Raw genomic sequence first — 23,152 nt, 5'->3', positions numbered from 1 at the left:
ATGTGCGCTCCTAGATTTTCTAAATCTGAAATGTATAAAAATACCGTTAAAAGGTTTATCTTTTTTCTCACTCGTTTTATGATGAACGAAAAAAAAATTAAATATTTCCCGGCTCCCATAAAAGCTATATTTACTTTATCGATGCAAATCTCTAGTATCGTGTGCAGTAAAAAAATTTCGGCTGAAAATGCTTTTTTAGCATGTTGAATTTCAAGAAGACATCAAAGCTTTAGCATCAACTATGCTGCCGCTACTGCTGCAGCTTCAAGAGAATCGGCGCTGTTATTCTCGCGTACATATAAACATCAATGAATGCTCAGTCTGAAAAAATACGGCACTAAAGAGGTGTCTCTCACCTTTTGCATGCACGGACACGTTTTTTTGGCTACTTTTGACACACATTTTGTGGAATTTTTTGAAGAATTTGTCTGGCGTGCGATTTAAATTTTTTTCTCAATTTTTTTGTTACAGGTACGTTTCAAAATTGCATCACGCAGTATTTGTGAGTACTCAACCGTATACATTTCATTTATAAAATAAAGTACTATTATGAGCAAGAAACTTCAACGTTATAAGCGTCGAACGCTATAGTAAAATAAGCCTCTCCGATAGTCAAATGCATTCTTCGTCGTAGCTCCCAGGCATCGAGAATGATTAAGTGCAGTCAAGAGAAATACTCGGTATTGTTTGTATTGAAGCAGCGTCGAGTTTACTTATTTCGCAGGTCATTTCCATTTACTTTATACCGACTCGGTACATCTGGTCTTTTTAGTTTGATGCATTCGAGATAAATTGACATTTAAATCAATTTACTTATATTCATATTTATTCATAATTTTCACCCGTGTTATCAGTGGTTTCCCAGCCTCGATCGAGCTTTTCATTATTTTCCCCAGAACGAAGAGGAGAAGAGAGTAGAGAGCTGAAACTCAATTATTAGATGAATTTCATGTCATCCCGTTAATGATGAGGCTGGGTTGCATCAATAACACTTAATAATGTCATTAGTTCAACTTTGACGTTAAGTGGTTTGAAATTTTTTTTATTTATCTTATGACTTTGCCACGGCCAATTAATACGTTGTTTCGCTATGGGTAGTAAAGCTCCGCTTTATCTTGCAAAATTTTTCAAAGTTTTCAACTTCACCTTGAGCTGAAAACGCTCTCTAGACAGAAAAGAGTAGATTGGAAAAATTATAGAAAAACAACGAGTGCGTGCATGTATGATACGTATAGGTAGCGAAATCTATAGCGCACAGAGATTGCGAATGAAGAGGATATAAGAGATAACGACAGAACCAATTAAACTGACAAGCCGCAGAGTCAAAACAAAGCATCCTTTTCCGCGTGAAATCGGCAAACGAGAGCAAGAGAGAGAGAGAGAGAGAGAGAGAGAAAGAGATAATATAGAGAAGCGAAAAATAGGAAAAACTATATATACATATACACGGCAGTAGTACCTGCGTTTTATCGCTATAGCTACAGCCGGGGGATAACTCATTACGTATATAGCCGACGAGTAACTAACAATAGCCACATTGTTTTCTCTCTCGCTTGCTCTTACTGCTCTTTCAACTTATAGTCCGAGAGAGAAAGAGAGAAAGAGGCAAAAAAAATAGAAAAAGAAAGAAAAGCGCATCCCTAGAGGGCTGCGCACTAAAGTTCACGTTCTTCTAACTTCGCTCGTTCTATATAGCTGTACGTACAGGTATGTATCGCATGGACGTTGTAAACTTTGCAAGCTAGCAAATGCAAAGTTTTACCTTTGAGAAAAAAATATTGCCGCCGTGTACCAAAAAAATATGGTCTAGACGCGCTTGGAGGGTGACGCACGAGTTAGTGTAAAATGCTAAGCTCTTGGTGTAAATTTCAAAGTACTTACGATATAATAATTTATTTGACGATCGCAAAGTTATCGACGAATATATACGTGTTGGTCAGTTTTAGTTCGATAACGAGTTTTATATAGTGTGTACACGCCGAAGCACGATCAAAGTTTCACAATATGCATTATGAGCTCCCGCTAGTGTTCCATAGTTCATGTTTAAATAATTTTACACTGTTTTGAATTTTCATAATAAATTTGTTATTTTACTTTGAAATACCATTAGCAAACTAAATTTAATTAAATTAGTAGGATGATTACTGGAAAATTTGAAATTTGCGTTGCGCTAGCATTGCTTTTGTAATATGGTAAATAAAAAGAACTATTGCCATAAGCGGAAAAAGCTTTGCTTTGTGAACATAGTGGAGTGTGTTTTTCTATAAAAAAGATTGCCTCGAGCACTGACGCGAAAAGTTCTCTATCCCTTGGAGTACATAAGAAGTACAACTAAAAGACAGTTGGAAACGATAAAAGATATACTGCAGTACAACGATTGTCCGAAAAAAGATGATTAGTACGATGCGAATCAAGAGTAAATTTTATCATAAAAAAGGCCACGAGCTATTGAATTACAAAAAAAATATTACCAAAGTCTTTAATTAGTGTTTGAAAGATTTATTTGCCCATGTGATACGACTAGGCTTAGAGCGAGAGCGAATCGATTTCTATTTCCGAACGAATGATTTCTCACTATCGCATCTGACATACATGAGTCGATGCTACAGTCCAGCAGTCAACGCGAGTAGGTACGCGCTAGCTTTTCAGTTTTTCTGCACACTGCAGCACAGCTCGACTCTGCTGGGGGGACATCTCGCTCTCTGTGTATGGTGGTGGCAGCATGTGCGATGTGGCGCGCCAACGACAGTACACCGCAAAATGATTGAGCGCATTGTTAGTAGCAGCGTCGTCTACATACGTGAATACGTGCGATATACGTGCCGGTGTGTACTTGTGCAAATGGGTATCATTGTATCGCGCGCCGTTGTGATCTGAAATCCATATATTTCTATAAACTTATACTTGGAGAGCTGCGACATACAATGACAGATTAATGAGAGCCGATTTTATTGAATATAAATTTCATTTTTCTTAAATCGTAAGAATAATCGATTTTTCTTCTGATGATTCATAGTAATCTTGGCAGCAAATAAAAATCATTCATTTTTGATCGTGAAAAAACAAAAAGTTAATCGCCATGTACACTCTTATTCATGTAACAAAACGTATTATGACCAATTTCGATTTCAACGCTGGTATTAATAAATCTGTTTATTCAACAGATTTTTTATCGCACTTTTATTGATAATAAACAAAATGATAAACGCAAATAATTTCCGCATATTAATCTGTGGGCTGCATCAATCACTTGGTGCAGCAAAATTGCAAATGTAAACAACGTTAAAAGAAACGTATAAAAATCAAAAAATCTTTTATTGGAAGTATCATTCGAATCATATCGGCATCGACAACGATTAGTATCGGTACCATGAAAACTTTGACGATTATTCTCTTTGTCGGCCTCATCGGAGTCGCTCTCTGCCGCTCCACCGGAGGACAAGGAGGTGCTGGCGGTGCGGGTGGAGCTGGAGGTGACGGTGGCTCGAGCCCAAATGGAAAAGCTGGTAACGCTGGAGCTGGTGGAGCTGGAGGTGTTGGTGGAAACGGTGGTGATGGCCAAATAGCCGGTGCCGGTGGTAAGGGTGGCATTGGCGGTGTAGGAGGCCGAGGCGGCAATGGTAGAATTGCAGGCGACGGTGGTGTTGGTGGCGAGGCAGGCGTGGGTGGCAGAGGTGGAAACGGCGACATCGCCGGTGACGGAGGTGATGCTGGAAACGGCGGTCTTGGTGGAAGCGGTGGAGACGGACAAGTGGCCGGTAACGGTGGAGACGGAGGCAAAGCTGCAAAGGGTGGTCGAGGAGGCGATGGCAAAGTGGCTGGAAACGGAGGCAAAGGAGGTCTAGGTGGATTAGGTGGCAAAGGAGGAAACGCAATCGTTTTTCCGGACGACTAATATAATGAATTTTGAATTGTGTGAAAGATAAATATCTAGTGTAAAATTAAATAAGTTTAGTAAATTTATTAGATACTATTATACTTAAGAAAAAATTAATATCATTATCACTGTACATAGATATTTGGTTAAGCTTGCAAATTATGACTTTTGAATTCTTATGTAATAACTGTAAATTGTGTAATGATATTTAAACAACTTACAACACGAAGTCAATAAATGTTTTCAAAAGTCAATGCTTGGCTATAGAATTCTCTCATTAGATCAACAAAAGTAATCTTTAATTATTTAAGTACCTGTGATTATAAGATGCACTAAAAATATTGAAAACGCATGTTCTGTACTGTAAAAACTAAAAATTTTTTATAAAGTATGTTTGTTGTCAATAAAACAAGTTCACACCATCGAAGTTTTTTTTAATTTTAATCTATGAAGTAGAGAAGAATATTTTTAATTATATAATCATTGTAAGAAAAAAATATATTTATTTTCATTTGTTTACTGACCCCAGAGTTTTTTTACCATTGCCTTTTTGGTTAGGTACAAGATACTTCAAACACAATTTATCACCAAAAATATATTTATTATTTTTTTTCCAGAGATAAGACTAGAATATCGTTTACAAGTTGTTAATTAAATTTTAAGATTCCGTACAACCAAGAATACATCATAAAAAAAAGTTCTATTTCCGTTTAATGTTGCTTCATAGTACTGAGTTGAATATAAACTCACATGTTTTTATTTCATTTCTTTTTTTTAATTATACAATTTATTTACAACTACTTATTCATGTATAGGAACTTGATTATTTTTTGTTTATAGATCATATCCACCAAATACATTTTATTTAATTATCTATTGTATCGATTCTCCTATTATTTAATTGAATACATTTATTCTTGATTTTAATGACGTTGAATATTGCCAGGAAGGTGGGATCCACGCAGTTTGTACGTACTACCTTCCTCTTTATTTCCTTGGCCGATTACAGGTCGTCCCAAATTTTTAACTTGTTCAATAAGGTCAAGCACTAAATTTTTCACTATATTCTTTATTTGAACGCGAGATACTCTTCCAGATTCCTTGGGTTTATCCTCCTCAGAACTACGGTCATCTTCCTCATTTTCCTGATTTTTCTCGTGTTGGTTTGATGATTCATTCTCATTTTGAAGGACCTCATTGCCGACATTTTCATTAACACCACGAATATCAATTATACCTTCACCATTAGAATTCACTTTCTTCTGACTTTCAGAATTTAATTGAGCTGAAGATTTACTAGACGATTGTGACGATGCACTAATTTTCTCTTGACCACCGTTGTTTACGTTTTTACTGGAACTCTCACTAATAGAACTTGATTGAGATGCTGATTGTGCTTTGCTTTCAGATTGACTTGAACCTTTGCTTTTACTTTGGCTGCTTGATTGAGATGCAGATTGTGCTTTGGTTTGAGATTTATTTAAAGAATTATTGTTATCACTCTGGTTACTTTCTTTTTGCGAATTATCTTCATCACCAAAAAGATTATTTTCTTGCTGCCACTTGTTTTGTTTATTTACGACGTTTCCGCCATCTCCTCCTTGACCAGCATTACCTCCTTTTCCACCATTACCACCGATAAGAACAGTGTTATCGTTGGATTTATGACCACCAGCACCACTTAAATTGCCTTGACTGCTCTTATTTTTCTGTTGACCAACATGTTGAGAAGTACCAATATTTCCAGTGGATTTATTTTTTCCAATTTGAGCTTGGTTTTGAGCATTCCCTGAAGATCCAAGAACAATAGCCTGAGAACTGCTTTGAGAATTAGCACTTTCAAGATTATTTTGCCCAGAAGTTAATTTTGCTTCACTTTGAGATTTACTGCTTGCAGAAGCTACAGCATTTTTTGATTCACTTGTACCAATATTTTGAGCTCCATTAGAATTCAAACTTGCACTATTGCTAAGTTGCTGTTCACTAGTAATTTTGCTCTGGCTTCCTGACTGAAGTATATTATTAGATGAGCCAGATTGAGAAATTGAGCCTTTTCCCGACCATTGATGAGAATTATTTTCATTTATTTTATTCTCGCCAAGTGCATTAGCATCGCCACCATTACCTCCAATACCACCATTTCCACCATTACCGCCATCACCGGCTACTTGGTTTTTATTACTTTGGCTACTTTGATTTTTAGACTTCGTAATTGTTGTATGCTGGTTACTAGATGGGTCTTGGTGAACATTGTTTTTATTGGTTTCATGATTACTCACAGATTGAGCATTGCCACCATTACCGCCATGCCCTCCATTGCCGCCTGAACCACCGTCACCAGCTTTTTGCGAGCTTACTTCATTTTGACTGCCTTGATTAGATTGAACTTGTTCAACATTTTCGTTTTGCTGACTGTGGATACTATTATGTTGCTGACCAGACCAACTACTTGATCCAATATTAGCATTGTGTTGCTGACTTGAAACTTGATTGCTGTTCTTGGATTTTGAATTACTGCTATTTTGAATGGAGGCAGAAATTTCAGCACCTTGGTGGGATAGATTTTGCTGAGTATTTTCTTGTTGTTGACTATCAACATTTAATTGTTGATGAGTTATCGAGTTGCTAGAAATCGCACTGGCATCATTATTGTGATTTAAAGAATCCTTATTGTTTTGTCCATTAGCACTGGCATTGCTACTATGTTGTTCTTTATTATTATTTTTCTTATTTACTATATTGCCACCCAATCCACCTTTTCCTGCATTGCCACCTTGCCCTCCGCTTCCTCCAATGAGCAATCCACTGCCGCCTTTACCTCCTTTACCACCTTTTGCACTATCACCCCCATCGCCAGCAAGTTTTGTACTATCACCTCCTGCTCCACCATTACCGGATTTTCCGCCATTTCCTCCGTCACCTCCGATAAGTAATGCGCTACCAGCTTCACCACCTTTACCACCATTTGCACTGTTACCTCCATTACCTCCAACTTTGCTACCATTTCCTCCTGCTCCACCGCTTCCAGATTTTCCACCATTTCCTCCATCTCCTCCAATAAGCAATGCACCACCACCTTTACCTCCTTTACCACCCTTGGCACTATTACCGCCATCGCCCCCGATTATTTTACCATTTCCTCCTGATCCACCCTTACCGGAATTTCCACCATTTCCTCCGTCTCCTCCGATAAGCAAGGCACTACCAGCTTCACCCCCTTCACCACCTTTGGCACTGTTACCACCATCACCACCAACTTTTTTACCATTTCCCCCTGCTCCACCGTTTCCAGATTTTCCACCATTTCCTCCATCTCCTCCGATAAGCAATCCGCTACCACCTTTACCGCCCTTGCCACCCTTTACACTATCACCACCATTACCTCCAATTACTCCATTGCCTCCTGCACCACCTTTACCAGAATTTCCGCCATCTCCTCCATCGCCTCCAATGAGAAGAGCACTACTTCCAGATCCACCATTACCAGGCGTTCCCCCTTTACCTCCATTGCCAGCCACTATTCCATCTCCACCTGATCCACCTATTCCTCCATTGCCACCTTTACCTCCATCGCCGCCAATCAATAATCCACTGCCAGCATTGCCACCTGTACCACCGGTTCCGCCTACTCCTCCTGATCCTCCAGAACTATGATCTTGTTTATTGTTATCTTTATTTTCTTTACCTTTATTGGAGCTACTAGAATGGTTTTGTTCTGACTGTTTACTTTGTTGGCTATTAACTTCCACGTGTTGTTTGATGTTCTTTTGACTATTTGAACTATTAATTTTACTGCTTTGACTGCTTTGATTGCTTTGAGTGTTTTGACTATTTTGACTGCTTTTACTGGATGAGGCAGTATTTACCTTGCTATTATTATCTTTACTGTCACCTCCATTGCCACCTTTTCCTCCATTACCACCTTGTCCACCATCGCCACCAATAAGAGATCCGCTTCCACCATTACCACCGGAACCTGCAGGCAAACTATTACCACCGTTGCCTGCAACTACACCATTACCTCCTGATCCACCATTACCGGAATTTCCACCATTGCCTCCGTCGCCTCCGATGAGAAGATCACTTCCGCCATTGCCACCATTACCTCCACCCCCTCCCTGGCCTCCCTCGCCACCAACAACACCACTTCCACCACCTCCACCTGAAGAGCCATGTCCTGCATCACCACCACCACCAGTGTAGCTACCTAAAATTACACCATTTTGTTCTGTTCCACTTTTTTGTCCAATTACTAGACAAATTGAACAGACAAAAAGAGCTACAGTCAATATCTGCATTGCAGTGAGCTCTGTAGATTAAAACTGAATGAAATTCTACGGAACGCCTACGGTTTTATCCAATTTATTAACAAAGCTCAAATGTTTGAACGAATATTATTGTTGTTATAAATAATATAATGACTTAATAACACGAAAACGTTCTTCTCGAAAACACGATCTACGTATTTTTTATCTTTTAATATCAGTCAAGACACTCAAAATGTTTTCACACGTTTAATCATTTGACGCAAAAAATTGACATTGGCCAATTTTGATTGTGTGACGATTATGATGTAGTCACGTGTTTATATTTTAAGTTTGTCTATTTAACTTTTTAGATACTACCATTTGGTAATAACATATGACAATTTTAAAATGATTTTTTTGTGAGCGATATTTCTCGGAAAAATATTTGATAACAACACGACAAACGGCCAACCTTTATTATTTTTACGATGATCCTAATAAATACGATTTTGACGTAATACTACTTGATCTTTTCATAAGCGGATGTCTTTGTTATGAAACCATATAAATTATTTGTGCTAGTTAATTCAATTTATCATTCACATTTGAATGATTCGAGCAAGTGAATCTGCCAAGATGAAATCGTTTGTACTCATATTTTCAATTTGTCTAGTAGGTATTGTTCATTGTCAAGGTGGACAAGGTGGAAAAGGTGGTGAAGGAGGAGCAGGTGGTAAGGGTGGAAATGGTATAATTGGTGGAGACGGAGGTAAAGGAGGGAATGGTGGTAAAGCTGGCCGGGGAGGTAATGGTATTATAGCTGGAGATGGTGGTAGAGGTGGACGTGGTGGGGTAGGTGGTACAGGAGGACAAGGCTTGATCGGTGGAGATGGTGGAGACGCTGGAAACGCAGGCAGCGGAGGTACTGGTGGTAAAGGTCTTATTGCTGGCGATGGTGGTCGAGGTGGTCAAGGTGCAAGAGGAGGTCGTGGAGGAGATGGTTTGATCGCTGCCGATGGTGGTAGAGGTGGACGTGGTGGAGTAGGTGGCACAGGAGGACAAGGCTTGATCGGTGGTGATGGTGGAGACGCAGGAAATGGAGGCAACGGAGGTACTGGTGGTAAAGGACTTATTTCTGGCGATGGTGGACGAGGTGGTCAAGGTGCAAGAGGAGGCCGTGGAGGCAGTGGTTCTATCCCTGGAGATGGTGGACGTGGAGGGCGTGGTGGGCGAGGTGGACAAGGGAGCTCTAAAAATTAATCTTGAAAATGTCATCGAAATGAATTTTTCGAAAAATTGAATATTTTCAAATGTATTGGAATACTCATTATATTTTTTCAATAAACTTTTGAACTGTTTCATCTTTAAGATAAAGTACCCTCATCTGGGACTGATCTTTGGAGCCCATGATAATTGATATGTTTTAATAAAAAACAAATTCTTTCTTAAAAAATTTAATGGATAAACTTGAGATGAATGTATGAGTAAATGAGTATGCAAACTCGTCAAACTGTTCGTGTATCAAAATTACACGAAGATTTCATGATTAATTAATTTTTTTTTCCAATAAAGTGAACCATGAAATAGTTCTACTTTCAATGGTGAAACAAAAAAAGGAATTGGGAAGATTTTCAACAAATTATTTTATTCGTTGTTAAAAGATTATTTTCAATGCGTACTTGTTTAAATAAAATACTGTTTTACAACTGAAGAAAAGAATTGTAACATATCTTTATCTTTCAATATTTATAATAAAAATATAAATAATAATCTTTCGCATATAAACGATACATTTTCCGGCTTATACATTTTTTGATACACTTATAAATTGGGGTTTCGTCAAAAGATTCATTCAGTTTGCAATTCGAAACGCAAAAAGAACTACCAACATGAAGACTTTGACTTTGGTACTTTTCATCTGCATCATTGGCGTTGCCATGTGCAATCCTCCACAAGGTGGAAAAGGTGGAAAAGGAGGTGCAGGTGGCGATGGAGGCGCTGGTGGAAACGGTCAAGTTGCTGGTGATGGTGGCAATGCCGGCAATGGTGGTGACGGTGGTCGCGGTGGAAATGGAAAAATAGCTGGTGATGGTGGTGACGGAGGTAGAGCTGGAAAAGGTGGACGAGGTGGAAATGGACAAGAAGCCGGCAATGGTGGCCGGGGTGGTCGTGGTGGTCGCGGTGGACGTGGAGGTTCAGCTCAATAAAAATTCTCTGTTAATTGAACTTGACTTATTAAGATTGCGTTAACATGATACTAATAAATAAAGTTTATTGCTCCGCCAATCTATTGATTCGTTTTGACATGTTCTCCTTACAATCCTACAATCCACGGTTTTTTTTCAAAATATGTATAAAAATTACTCGATAAAGATATGTTATGAACTCGTTCGTTTTAGTTTGAAGATTTATCACGGGCTGATGTAGGAATATTATTAAAATATTTCGCTTTGGTCAATTTATTAATGAATTTGAGTACTAATTAATTTTAATTACTAAAAATCCAACATTTTTAGCTTCTATTTCTAGCCTCTAATCGTAAAATATCGGTTGGTATATTAATCATTTATCAACTGGTTTATAACTAAAATTTTAATATTCGTAATAAGGTGAAACACGTTTTGTTGTTCTCGAGAAGCAATGGTTTTCCATGAAATATGTTGTGCATATAGTTGCCGATGTAATTGTTGACTATGATTTATGGTACAGTACCAGTTCGTTAAAATATCCCGGTACATATTATAGAAAAATCGTAGAATATTGAATCCTTTCTTCAAACTTGAAATTCAAATGATCAATATTCTTACGACTTTTACATTTATTAACATAATCATCGATTTTATGAAATGATTGGGTGAAATAATTGTAAACAAGATTTCATAGAAAGGATGTTTTAAGTAAATGTAAGCATTAGAGTCAAACTTCAACTGCCAATCAAATGTGCACAAGAAAAATCTACGAATGGTGTTGATAATACTATGAAGGAAAATTAAATTTACTATAAACATTGATGATTTCAATTAATTATAGATTTTTTTCTATGTTTTGTAATTTAGGTGACTTCTATTGACTATTGAACAATAACTACGGGAACCCGTCATGAAAATTGCCTTTAAGACACCCTGTTGGTTGACAATTTATAAATTAATAACAAGACATATCTATAAAATTATAAAGTTTTGCATCAAATCATCGGAAGCATCTATAAATTATACTACACCAAAAGAAAAACTATAAGCAAATAATTTATAATGAAAAAACAGTTAGTTTATTTCAAAAATAAATGATTACTCCATGTAATAATTTTATTCAGATATTGTTTTTTTTTATTTGATCAGTCTATATAAATATTTGTGTCTGTACATTATGATAAGTTAGAACGAAACTTTTTAGTGACGTTTAACTGGAACGGATCCACCACGTCCTCCCTTGCCACCAAGACCACCTCGTCCACCATTACCGGCTACTTGGCCGTCACCTCCACGTCCACCACGTCCGGCTTTGCCACCATCTCCACCCCAACCAGCATCGCGACCATCGCCGCCAGCACCACCAAGACCACCGTTTCCAGCGTCGCCACCATCCCCGGCTACTTTTCCCTTTCCACCACGTCCACCGTTGCCTCCCAGGCCAGCATGGCCACCGTCACCTGCAACGTCTCCGTTTCCTCCTGCTCCACCTTCTCCACCTTCACCACCACGACCACCTCTTCCTCCTCTGGGTGGGTCGCAGAAAGCGACTCCAATGAGACAAACGAGAAGTAAGATTGTAAAAGCTCTCATGGTGGCTGCTGTACTGATTACTGCTTGCTTCGACGAGTGAACTTTGAATGATGCTTTGAATTTGAAACTGTCGGTATATATATCGATCAATGCACCTGTCTTCAGCTAATGCAATTGAACTAGCCAAATCCATCCCCACCTGTTTTCAATCTGCACGCTCGAAAGAAATGAAAATACACAATTTTATGACGATTTACTCACAATTTTTGTCGTATCTCAATTAATGTTTTCTTCCAATATTGTTTGTTGTTTTATCATAGCGTATCAAAGCTGCGGTTAAAAAAATATCAATAACAGGTGAAATCTGTATTCTACACAAATGGAATGTTTATAAGAACACATCATCAATAGAAACATTAATATGTTGTCATAACCATTCATGGTTCTCATAATTTTCAAGGCAATAATACTTTTTTGAGATCAATGAACCCAATTATGACGATTATCATAAATGCTTATGTAAAAATATTCTTATCAAAACGGAAAGTTAATGACGTAAATTTCGAGAAAACATTACGGGGTTTTCCACTCAAAATTCAGAGTACATTACTTAATGTGTATTATTTTTCATGAATATAACTATCTACCTTTAGGTCTCCCTAATTTCTAAGTTGCTATGATTTTTTCCTCAAGATAAAAACTGTAAAAATTAAAAACGAAGATTTCTAAAAATAATTTAAATAATTTCTTATCGTCAAGTTTTCAACTTTGCTTGTTTTCATCTTAAAGAAGAACGATTTTGGGGAAAAAATGTAGAGCACAACATAAATATAAAAGTGATACAAAGTATTTGTGAATTGTTGCTCCCTCATAGAGAAAGTTGTTATAGGCTTGAAAACGTACTTTCAGAATTGTTTGAAGACTTTGAGGTATGAAAATGGTTTCCTTTACTTGCAGTGTGGTTACTTAACTTCGTAAAAAAGATGTAACTATGGATTTTTTCATGTATAAGTGCACTGATTTACAAACCCGCGTGAGTTAAGTTTTATTATAATTTAAGAAATTTCTTTACAGATTTTACATTAAAGATCTATTTAAAATCTCATATTAATCCATTCAATACTTCCCGACGTGTCTGTCTGGAAGTTTCAAAAAATGTTGAGAAAAAGTTATTCAATAGTATATTTTGTAACAAGGGCGCGAAGCAGTTGACTCATCCAGGAGTTGTTTTCACCCGACCGTAGCGAAGGTGTAAAGACTCCTGGGTGAGTCAACTTCTTCGCGGACTAGTTCCAAACGATATTTTTTAACCCTGCTTGAGAGAAACTAGGGTTTTCTGATAATTTAAGGTTAGAAAGCCTATGTTTCGCGCACGCAGTGTTAAAAAATTGTTTTCATACCTACTTTCAACTCGTGCAAAGCTCAGCAGAAAAATTAAAAATACAGCATCTTAGTATTTTCGTCCCTTTTATATAACTATTGAGGTATCACTCTTGACATCGAAGTAGAGTTTTTATGAAAAGAATTGATTTTTTGGAAATCTAAGAGTGGTATCACCCCTTAAATTGTTAATAATGAAAATCTTAGCCGTAACTCACTAGAATAAGTTTGACATTGTCAGTAAAGGGTTGATAATAATATTTTTATTATTATGATAATTTATAAATTAAAAATGAATATTTGACTCGTAAACAATTGATAAACAATGCAATATCGCATTACATGATGACTCAAAGTAAGTCGAGTGTATGCACACATTTCCGTTTTCAATGTGACTCTTGAATAATTTAGCTGCTGTATGTTTTCATAACATCCGATTATGCAGATCAAAAACAGGTGGGGCTACATTTGACTAGTTGAAATGAAAACTGATAGCTCGCTCGATATAAAAACCGAATCATTCACAATCCAAGCATCATTCAAAGTTCACTCGTCCAAGCAAGCAGTAATCAACACAGCAGTCACCATGAGAACTTTCACAATCCTACTTCTCGTTTGCCTCATTGGAGTCGCTTTCTGCGACCCACCCAGAGGAGGAAGAGGTGGTCGTGGTGGTGAAGGTGGAGAAGGTGGAGCAGGAGGAAACGGAGACGTTGCCGGCGATGGTGGCCACGCTGGTCGTGGAGGCTCCGGTGGACGTGGAGGAAACGGAAAATTAGCCGGTGACGGTGGTGACGCTGGAAACGGTGGTCTTGGTGGTGCCGGCGGTGACGGTAATGACGCTGGTTGGGGTGGTGATGGTGGCAAAGCTGGACGTGGTGGACGTGGAGGTGACGGCCAAGTAGCCGGTAATGGTGGACGAGGTGGTCTTGGTGGCAAGGGAGGACGTGGTGGATCTGCCTAGAGCCAGGAAGAATAGGAACTTTCGTTCAAACTTGTTATAATGTACAGCCACAAATATTTGTATAGACTGATCAAATAAAAATACATTAAATAATAAAATTGATTTGGATTATTTTTATTGAAAAAAAAGTCATTTATATTTCAAATATAACAATTTTTTTTAGGGTCAAGTTCATGTATTTTTTAAATTTATGAATACTTACAAATTTTTCATATTATGCTTTAAACAATCAGAGCTCATTACTAATGAGCATTATTTGAGAGTTTGTAACACTTGATTAAATATCATGAAATTAAAAAATATCACGACGGTCTTCGACAGTGAAGAATTTTGTTTTATTTCAAATAACATCCTGAAAAATATTCAGGAATTATTTAAATCAATCAAATTTGTGGAATCTCACCAAAAAAATATTTTCTGGAATTTAAAATAATAAATAACTTTTCTTTTTTTATATTTTTTGCATGCTATTGCATTGCATTTTTTATGCGACTTATGCCCAGTTTTTACATTCCACGTAAAATCGACTTTCAGCTTGCTATGATAGAAAATATACAGTACTGTAGTAGTGTCAATGCAATCCTTGCTACGCCAGGACTGCAAACTGGCCCTCATGTCATACAGACAACTTTTTACCTCGGTTATGTAATGCATTATTACGCACCTGATTAATATCTTTGTTGAACTACCATTAGTAGAAAGTTAGGGTAAAAGACTCGATTAATTTGCCTACCAGTATTAGGAAATTTAAATGTTTATTAATTTAGAATAACCAGCTGTTTGTATACTTGCATTTTTTACTTACCTGCATTGTATACTTACCTCGTACCTCAGTATATACAGTAAACTTGAATGTATTGGTTGCAGTAATTTTCATAGTTTTTTTTTAAATAAACACTATCATTTTTACAAATTTTATAAATTAAAATAATAATCATTTGAAAGATATAATATTTTTCCGGTATTTTATATTATCCCCTGATAAAAAAATATTAACAATAAATCAGTGGATTATGGAGTTTGTGTGTATTAATTAAAATTTCATGGTTTCTCATTTTTTAAGTTATTTTATTTTCATTCATCTCATAGATGTCGGAAGTATCATCTTAAAATCTACTACTACTATGTAGCGTTAAACAATACTGTTGTCGTCTGTAAATATTACTACGTAACATTTATCCTCGAAGAGCATTGCCACCTCGACCTCCTGCGCCTCCTCTTCCGGCGTTGCCACCAGCTCCAGCGACTTTTCCGTCACCTCCGCGTCCGCCGCGGCCGGCTCTGCCTCCATCGCCACCGTCACCGGCTATCTTTCCATTTCCACCTCGTCCACCACGACCACCGTTGCCAGCCCTGCCACCATCGCCGGCGATTGCCCCGTTGCCCCCTCGACCGCCTTCTCCACCGGCACCGCCTTTACCGCCTCTTCCACCCCGAGGTGGTGTGCAGAGAGCCATGCCGATCAAGCAGGCGAACAGAACAATCGTGGCGATTTTCATGATGATGGTGGCGCTAATCAAGTAGAATCCCGAGTAATACCGATGATTAGCTGTCCCGAGTTTTTATAAGATCGATTGATTTCTACTCATTCGATCGAGATTGCGATTATGTTGTTTGATTAATATTTGCATATCATTTATTTGGATGTCTTTCGACGAATATGCCCCGTAAAGGCAATGCCATACATGCATGTTATTATCGATTCCCGATTATATTATTTTCTAACACGTCACATTCTTTAAATCACAGCAACACAAAATATTTTTATCCTCCCCTTCCATTACTCCGCGAAAAGTTAATGAGCCATTAATTAAAAAAAGTCGGCGACAAATTGATGCTGCAAAAACATTTTACATAACGCCAATAGCCGTATCTCGTTTTGCCTCTAGACAATTCAATACATCGCGCAGGGGGATTACACCGCGAGGCATTCAAACACTGCCTCTCGTACCCATCGTTATACGTAGCTCGGCGCTCCCTCAAGAGCGAATTAGGTTGATTTTGATCACTGCGCTGCACATCTGGCTCCGCCCGTTTACCTGCCGCTCTCTCGGCTCACTCTACTACCTCTCGAGTCAAAGAGAATAATTATACCGCGCCAAGGTAGGTTAGGTGGTAGATATATAACGCGTGTTGCTCTACACGCATAATACGTATTACGCTGGAAATATATAAGCACTCGTCTTGATCCGGGAAATACGTATATATATAGAGAGAGAGAGAGAGAGAGAGCAATGAAGAGTAAATACAAGTCTTTCTCATCTAAAAGTTTCTGCACAGTGAGAGCTCTGAACTGGGTAATAAAGTATATGGGCACGAAGTGCGCACAAGTTCTTAATCCCGGCGCTATTTGCATTTTTTGCCAGTGCCTCAGTTGATCAACTAGCTATTTTAATTAGTGACGATTGGTTCGATTAAAAAGCGAATTGCCTTAGCGGTCCAATTGTCTATATTTTGTACGTTTCTTTTTCTCGCAAAAAATTGAGCTATACCGTGTGTACCACGTTATTTCAGAGCGGACTAAGCACGTTACGGACAGTTGATCGAGTGGAGCAGCAGCAGCAGCATCTATTTTCTCTTACGCTGGCGAAGAGCATTCGCAGCAGAGCGATTGCGTCGACTGATTGTTTTTTCCTTATTTTTTTTACGTACGCATGATGGAATAATCGCGTTTGAAATCGATTTCCCACGATTTTTTGCCAAGTCAGATAGAGATGCCTCAAACCGTACACATGGCGCAGTAAAAAATGAGACTCTATTCATTCGCGATCGTAAAGCAAAGGTTTTCGCGAAGACGCGCAAGATAGCGCACAGCTGAAACGTCCGTCGTTTTTTTTTCTCCTCCCCGCGCAGCATCCTCGGCGTTGTACGCACATTCGCATATAACGCAATGACTCGTTGCGGAGATTGTTAAATTTACGAGGCATTCATAATATGCCTCTCGCGCAGTTCATACGCACGCGGCACAGAAGGAGTCAAGTGATCGTTTGTTTTATACAATCTGCTCGCAGCTCGGCGTAATCTTCCGGACGCGCGGTTATACGCTATACACATGCACTTCTGCTGCTGCTGCTACTACTGCTCCTTGGCATCGAGATTTCAGCCCGAGATTAAGAGCGTAAAAACACAAGAGACCAAGAGAGAGGAGCTGCTGCTGTTGCTGCAGTCGCGCGCTCGATAAATCCTTAGCCCCCAGTAAACATTATATGTGTACGGCGATGGCTTGCATACGCGCGCAGTTCTTGCGTATTAGTTTGGCCGCGACCCAACCACCCCGCAACGAGCAAGAGCTTACGTCGTTACTATTATGATGTATTTTCTTGCCGAACGCGTGGAAAATGATGGGTGGTTTTCCAAAGTGCGAATGGCGCGAGACCGAGCGTAAACGTTTCTTGCCCCAACTAGAAGCTTGAGTGCTTTTTGTTTTTTGCGTTTTTTTTTCGGCGTTTCTTGTTCAATGACACGAGAACAGGTGGATCGATACATTGAAAAAAAAAATGCTAATTAAAAACGGATATTTGCTTCGTTTGATCTTTAACCGGCTTAAAACAGCAGCAGAAATTTTATCGACAGATTATTCGCATTTTTTTATAAATGCTCCGATAATAAAGAGCATTACGCTTCGATGCGTCACAACACTCTCTGCACTTGCCAAATTTTACGACACTCATTGGCCGTGATCGTGTCTCGTTATCGGGCAAATCATCGCGTGCGATTCAGGATGTTATTAGAAATAACATAAAAGTCAGAGTTTTAAGAAAAAAAAGACGAAGAAGAAAAAAAACTTCCACCTATTTTTCAACTTTTATCGCGCACACGGCAGCACACGGGTAAATGTTTCGGGCCGAGGGTTAACTACGAAGAAGATTGATACCATCAATTTTATCTGCAAGATTATACGGTATTAATCTAACTCTTAGCCCTAGTCCCGGTTATTCGGTCAAGATTTAACTTGCAAATGTAGCAAGAGGGAGAGAGAGAGAGAGAGAGAGCCCGTTACCGGGGACGATAAAGCCCAGTGTCTTCCGCAAATGAACGAGGGTAACGATAGATAAAAGATCCCTGTCATCGATAGAGGCTTATACCCGAAGAAATCGTTTGACGAATTGAAAAGTAAAAAAAATAATAATAAAACGCTGAAACTGAAATAACACAAATTTCTGCGCCCAAGTTATCGTGCCGATAACAACAATTATTGCAAGCATGTGCAATTACAACCCAATCACTTTGACAAAAAATCATATACCTGCTGCGCGGCGGCAGCAGCAGATGTTTACCCAGGTATAATCGCGTCTTGATATCGAGAGCGCAAATACGAGTGGCGAAGATTAAAACAAAAAAGTCGTGTTTACCATTCATTGCACTCTTATCAGCTGTCGCCCGTAAAGAGGAAGTAACTTCTAGCGCAGCAGCTACCTACTACTACATGAGTGCTGCCGTTATGTGTGGCATCGCCAGATTCGCCAGGCACACCTCGACGTGTCTGTCTCTCTCTCTCTCACTCTCGCATCTGTGTATATGATAAGGCGCATTATATACGTTGTGTAAGCAGTACCGAGAGGGAGCTTGCAATCGATAAGATGAAGTGTAGTATGGCAGTATAGTAGTCGCGCAGGGAGTTCGACGTTGTAGAACTACTACTACTACTATCACGCTGAAGCATCTCTCGTATACGGATCGTGACACTCGACGCGATGAATCATTATTTATCGAATACTTTTCCAAACGAGAATAATAAAAATGTTTAATGTTTATATTATGAAGCGTAATTCGGTCGAGTGCACGCGTTGCCCCAGCATCAAATAGTGCGAGACGCAAGCTCGCAATGGTAAATATATATCGTTTGTATTGTAGTGCTCTGCACAGCGCCATGCACTACGCACATAAACTACGATAATCAATTATTTAGCTTTGGACGCGTTCAGTTCTACGCAACTCGCGGCGTAATTTTGTGCACGCAGTATATATGGGCTATTCCACAACAGGAATATTTCCTATTTAGGGTGCATATGAAAAGCAGAGTAACCAGCAAAATATCCTAAAATCCAACTTCGAGCCCCTGTAGATCCATGAGGGTTGGACCTAGGGGGCTGTGACGTTCAGGATTTTCATTTTTCATTGTGTTCTTGAAGAGTAAATGGTTAGTTTCAACTTCATTTTTTGGGCCGGCAACACCTGTTGTGAAATAGCCCATATACTACGGCACTTCCGGCCTATCGATGTGTGCGTTATTAGTCGCGGCTTGCGCGGGTCGCTGCGCCTCTCTCTCTCTCTCGTCGTTGTCATCGTTATCATTGCCCAGGCGCGCGCTCACGCGTTTGGGATGTTTGCTTTGCCAAACTGGTGCACGCACACCATTATTATATGGCTACTTAGCATACCCATGTGCGCTGCTGCTAGCGAACTGCACCACCAAACATTACCGTACCCGTTCCTTTGTTCACGTGCGCGTGACGCAACTTTGATCTCGATGACGATCCATAATATAGCACTTGCATCGCCCGAAAGTTGATGCAATCAAACTAGAGCGTATATTATTTTATAATATATATTATATACGCACCTATAATCCGTATAATCTATCCGTATAATCTATGCTAGAAAGAGATAGTAGGTGAGAAAGAGGAAAGTTTTATGTGCATCACCCCGCGAGATCTCCTATAACTTATATTTCTGACGTACTCATTCGTATAACTCAAGTTGAACATCATGGTGGACAGTTCGTCGAAAATGAATGCCACGAGCCAGCCCCGGACATGACACACGCAGGATTTTCACTCTCTCTCTCTCTCTCTCTCTCTCTCTCTCTCTCTCTCTCTCGACCTCTCTCTCTCTCTCTCTCTCTCTCTCTCTCTCTCTCTCTCTCTCTCTCTCTCTCTCTCTCTCTCTCTCTCTCTCTCTCTCTCTCTCTCTCTCTCTCTCTCTCTCTCTCTCTCTCTCTCTCTCTCTCTCTCTCTCTCTCTCTCTCTCTCTCTCTCTCTCTCTCTCTCTCTCTCTCTCTCTCTCTCTCTCTCTCTCTCTCTCTCTCTCTCTCTCTCTCTCTCTCTCTCTCTCTCTCTCTCTCTCTCTCTCTCTCTCTCTCTCTCTCTCTCTCTCTCTCTCTCTCTCTCTCTCTCTCTCTCTCTCTCTCTCTCTCTCTCTCTCTCTCTCTCTCTCTCTCTCTCTCTCTCTCTCTCTCTCTCTCTCTCTCTCTCTCTCTCTCTCTCTCTCTCTCTCTCTCTCTCTCTCTCTCTCTCTCTCTCTCTCTCTCTCTCTCTCTCTCTCTCTCTCTCTCTCTCTCTCTCTCTCTCTCTCTCTCTCTCTCTCTCTCTCTCTCTCTCTCTCTCTCTCTCTCTCTCTCTCTCTCTCTCTCTCTCTCTCTCTCTCTCTCTCTCTCTCTCTCTCTCTCTCTCTCTCTCTCTCTCTCTCTCTCTCTCTCTCTCTCTCTCTCTCTCTCTCTCTCTCTCTCTCTCTCTCTCTCTCTCTCTCTCTCTCTCTCTCTCTCTCTCTCTCTCTCTCTCTCTCTCTCTCTCTCTCTCTCTCTCTCTCTCTCTCTCTCTCTCTCTCTCTCTCTCTCTCTCTCTCTCTCTCTCTCTCTCTCTCTCTCTCTCTCTCTCTCTCTCTCTCTCTCTCTCTCTCTCTCTCTCTCTCTCTCTCTCTCTCTCTCTCTCTCTCTCTCTCTCTCTCTCTCTCTCTCTCTCTCTCTCTCTCTCTCTCTCTCTCTCTCTCTCTCTCTCTCTCTCTCTCTCTCTCTCTCTCTCTCTCTCTCTCTCTCTCTCTCTCTCTCTCTCTCTCTCTCTCTCTCTCTCTCTCTCTCTCTCTCTCTCTCTCTCTCTCTCTCTCTCTCTCTCTCTCTCTCTCTCTCTCTCTCTCTCTCTCTCTCTCTCTCTCTCTCTCTCTCTCTCTCTCTCTCTCTCTCTCTCTCTCTCTCTCTCTCTCTCTCTCTCTCTCTCTCTCTCTCTCTCTCTCTCTCTCTCTCTCTCTCTCTCTCTCTCTCTCTCNGGAGGGGGGGATGGGGAGTAAAATTTTGGCTTTAGGATTTTTTTACCATGTACTATAACATATCAAAAGCGCATCTAGATCGGTGTCATTCGAAAATTTGAAGAAGTTTTATTTTGACCCACATTTAAATCGGGTTTCCCAAATGGACTATGGAGGAAAATAAAGCCCAAAGTTATTTTTGGGATTCTTTGTTGATAATATTCAAGAAAAATTCATTCTGGATACTGTGCCGCTAAATTTTTCATCAAAAATTTCTTTAGGCGTTATTTTAAAAGTTAGTCAGAATCACTCATATATAGAGTGTAGAAGCTCGGCTCAGCTAGCTAGCGAGCTAGTATCGTAGTAACTTTGTGTTTGGGAGTAAACTTCGCAGCTTCGCGAAGTTCATATTACTACCAACGTCGTAGTAGTAGTAGTAATAGTACGTGTTTATGTGCATACACGAGGCCGCTTGGGTGTGTGTAGCAACGTGTCTGTTTTGTGAGCCGAGCTTTTGCCCGGCTATATACAATATGCTCGCACGAAATAAACTGCGGGCGCGCGAAATTAACGCCACACACCATACGTATCGCATCATTTACAATTACGAGTATAGCTTCACACGCGTGCATGCATGCATATATGCGCGCCGACAGTAGCAACGTGTCAAATTGCTTATGAAATTTCGCGACCGTTTTTATTATATTTTACACCGCGCCGCGAACGTGAAAATATGTTTAATGCGTTTCTTGAATACTCAATCGAATTTTCACGGCGTGCGCGATGTAATGTGTACAGCCCGTTGAGAACGAGCGCTTTGTACCCTGCAAGCTAATTGTCGAAAATTAATTGAACAATTATGTCGGGTGAGAGAAATTACAGAAACTTGCGCGTAACAGCTTGTGTGTGTGTGTGTGTGTGTGTGTGTGACTGCTTGATTTACATGAAAACTCCAAATCCCTGTGCCTTACAAGTGCCATGTTATGCCATGTAGTACGTACGCGAGAGGCATGTACCCGCGCGCGCAACAATTACTTTGAATTCCCATGTGCGTAGGATATGTCTATAGCTATACAGTGCTTCACGTGTGCGTACTGCATCGTTCACTCGAAATTGATCAAACTTTGGTCGACCAGTTCATCCCTCTCTCTCTCGTTCGCTCGCTCGATTCGTTGACGTTGATAATAATCGACGACCTCAAATTTCAATTTTCTGCAACCACTTCGATGGTGTGTGTGCGCTGCAGTTCGCCAGCAGCGCGTGAAAAAGGGAGAAAATAACACGAGCACTTCGTTACAGAGTCATTTGAGTCTTGCGCGTTTAATATCCGCCCCAGTAGGGACTTTCACGCTTGTACCAGCAGCAGTAGAAGCTACGGCGAACATGCGGGAGGAGAATACAAAGCTCGCTCTGCTAGCGCAGACACGCTCGACTCGACTCGAGCAGCTGAAAGAGAAGTAGAGAGAGAGAGAACAGAATGTCTCTATTGAAAAACGAGCCAATGGCTGTAAGGATCGTTACTATTATCACTGCCGTTAAATTCGAAGAAAAGGCACGACGGCGGCCAGTGCAGAGCAGTAACGGCAGAGAGAAGCTCCTGATGAGAGCTTCATATTGGCGCGCGCGGAGCTTTCAAGTGCAAACTCGGCACAGTGACTTATAAAAGGGGTGGAAAATAACGAGAAAAAAATCAAAAAGGTTACGAAACGGAATTGAATTATATTCTGAGATCGCAATTATCGCTCGTTCTTGTGCAGGTGTCGAGCTTATCGCTTCATTCATAATCTGCTGCTGCTGGCTGTTGTTGTTGTAGCGGTACAGTAGTAGTCCGGGACAGCGCGTAGGTAGCGAACTATTAAATAAGCCTAGTCGCTCTCTACCTCTACCTCAACGCTTTACCGAGGCTTTTAATCACTCGCGAGAGAGCTCAAGGTAAAAAAAAAACACATGCTACAACGTAAAGTTGCGCGTTGACAAAGGACTAAGTGGTGAGTGCCAGCTA

General features: G+C 39.9%; 8 protein-coding genes across 17 annotated transcripts in view; 5 read left to right on the top strand and 3 right to left on the bottom strand.

Moving 5' to 3' along the window:
• LOC106654087 (transient receptor potential-gamma protein) overlaps positions 1-23,152 on the top strand; it is an 83,711-nt gene that overhangs the window by 24,410 nt on the left and 36,149 nt on the right. The gene's annotated exons all lie outside the window — the stretch shown is intronic.
• Positions 3,371-3,895, top strand: LOC106653012 (uncharacterized PE-PGRS family protein PE_PGRS20-like). The gene has a single exon (XM_014372227.1). The coding sequence runs from the start codon at positions 3,371-3,373 to the stop codon at positions 3,893-3,895; it is 525 nt and encodes a 174-aa protein (XP_014227713.1).
• On the bottom strand, positions 4,801-8,175 carry LOC106653001 (uncharacterized PE-PGRS family protein PE_PGRS54-like). Its single transcript, XM_014372216.1, has one exon. It carries the CDS (start codon positions 8,173-8,175, stop codon positions 4,801-4,803), a length of 3,375 nt encoding a protein of 1,124 aa, XP_014227702.1.
• On the top strand, positions 8,761-9,384 carry LOC106652991 (PE-PGRS family protein PE_PGRS26-like). The gene has a single exon (XM_014372205.2). The coding sequence runs from the start codon at positions 8,761-8,763 to the stop codon at positions 9,382-9,384; it is 624 nt and encodes a 207-aa protein (XP_014227691.2).
• On the top strand, positions 10,014-10,331 carry LOC106652980 (uncharacterized PE-PGRS family protein PE_PGRS20-like). The gene has a single exon (XM_014372193.1). It carries the CDS (start codon positions 10,014-10,016, stop codon positions 10,329-10,331), a length of 318 nt encoding a protein of 105 aa, XP_014227679.1.
• Positions 11,514-11,906, bottom strand: LOC106652969 (PE-PGRS family protein PE_PGRS26-like). The gene has a single exon (XM_014372182.1). It carries the CDS (start codon positions 11,904-11,906, stop codon positions 11,514-11,516), a length of 393 nt encoding a protein of 130 aa, XP_014227668.1.
• LOC106652958 (PE-PGRS family protein PE_PGRS26-like) lies at positions 13,708-14,190 on the top strand. The gene has a single exon (XM_014372171.1). The coding sequence runs from the start codon at positions 13,708-13,710 to the stop codon at positions 14,188-14,190; it is 483 nt and encodes a 160-aa protein (XP_014227657.1).
• Positions 15,366-15,689, bottom strand: LOC106652951 (PE-PGRS family protein PE_PGRS26-like). The gene has a single exon (XM_014372162.1). The coding sequence runs from the start codon at positions 15,687-15,689 to the stop codon at positions 15,366-15,368; it is 324 nt and encodes a 107-aa protein (XP_014227648.1).

The sequence above is a fragment of the Trichogramma pretiosum genome, unplaced genomic scaffold (genome assembly GCF_000599845.2).
Source record: "Trichogramma pretiosum strain Unisexual culture from Peru unplaced genomic scaffold, Tpre_2.0 scaffold1, whole genome shotgun sequence".
Lineage (NCBI taxonomy): Eukaryota > Metazoa > Arthropoda > Insecta > Hymenoptera > Trichogrammatidae > Trichogramma > Trichogramma pretiosum.
Note: the sequence above shows the minus strand (reverse complement) of the source record. Positions and strands in the feature narration are given on the sequence as shown.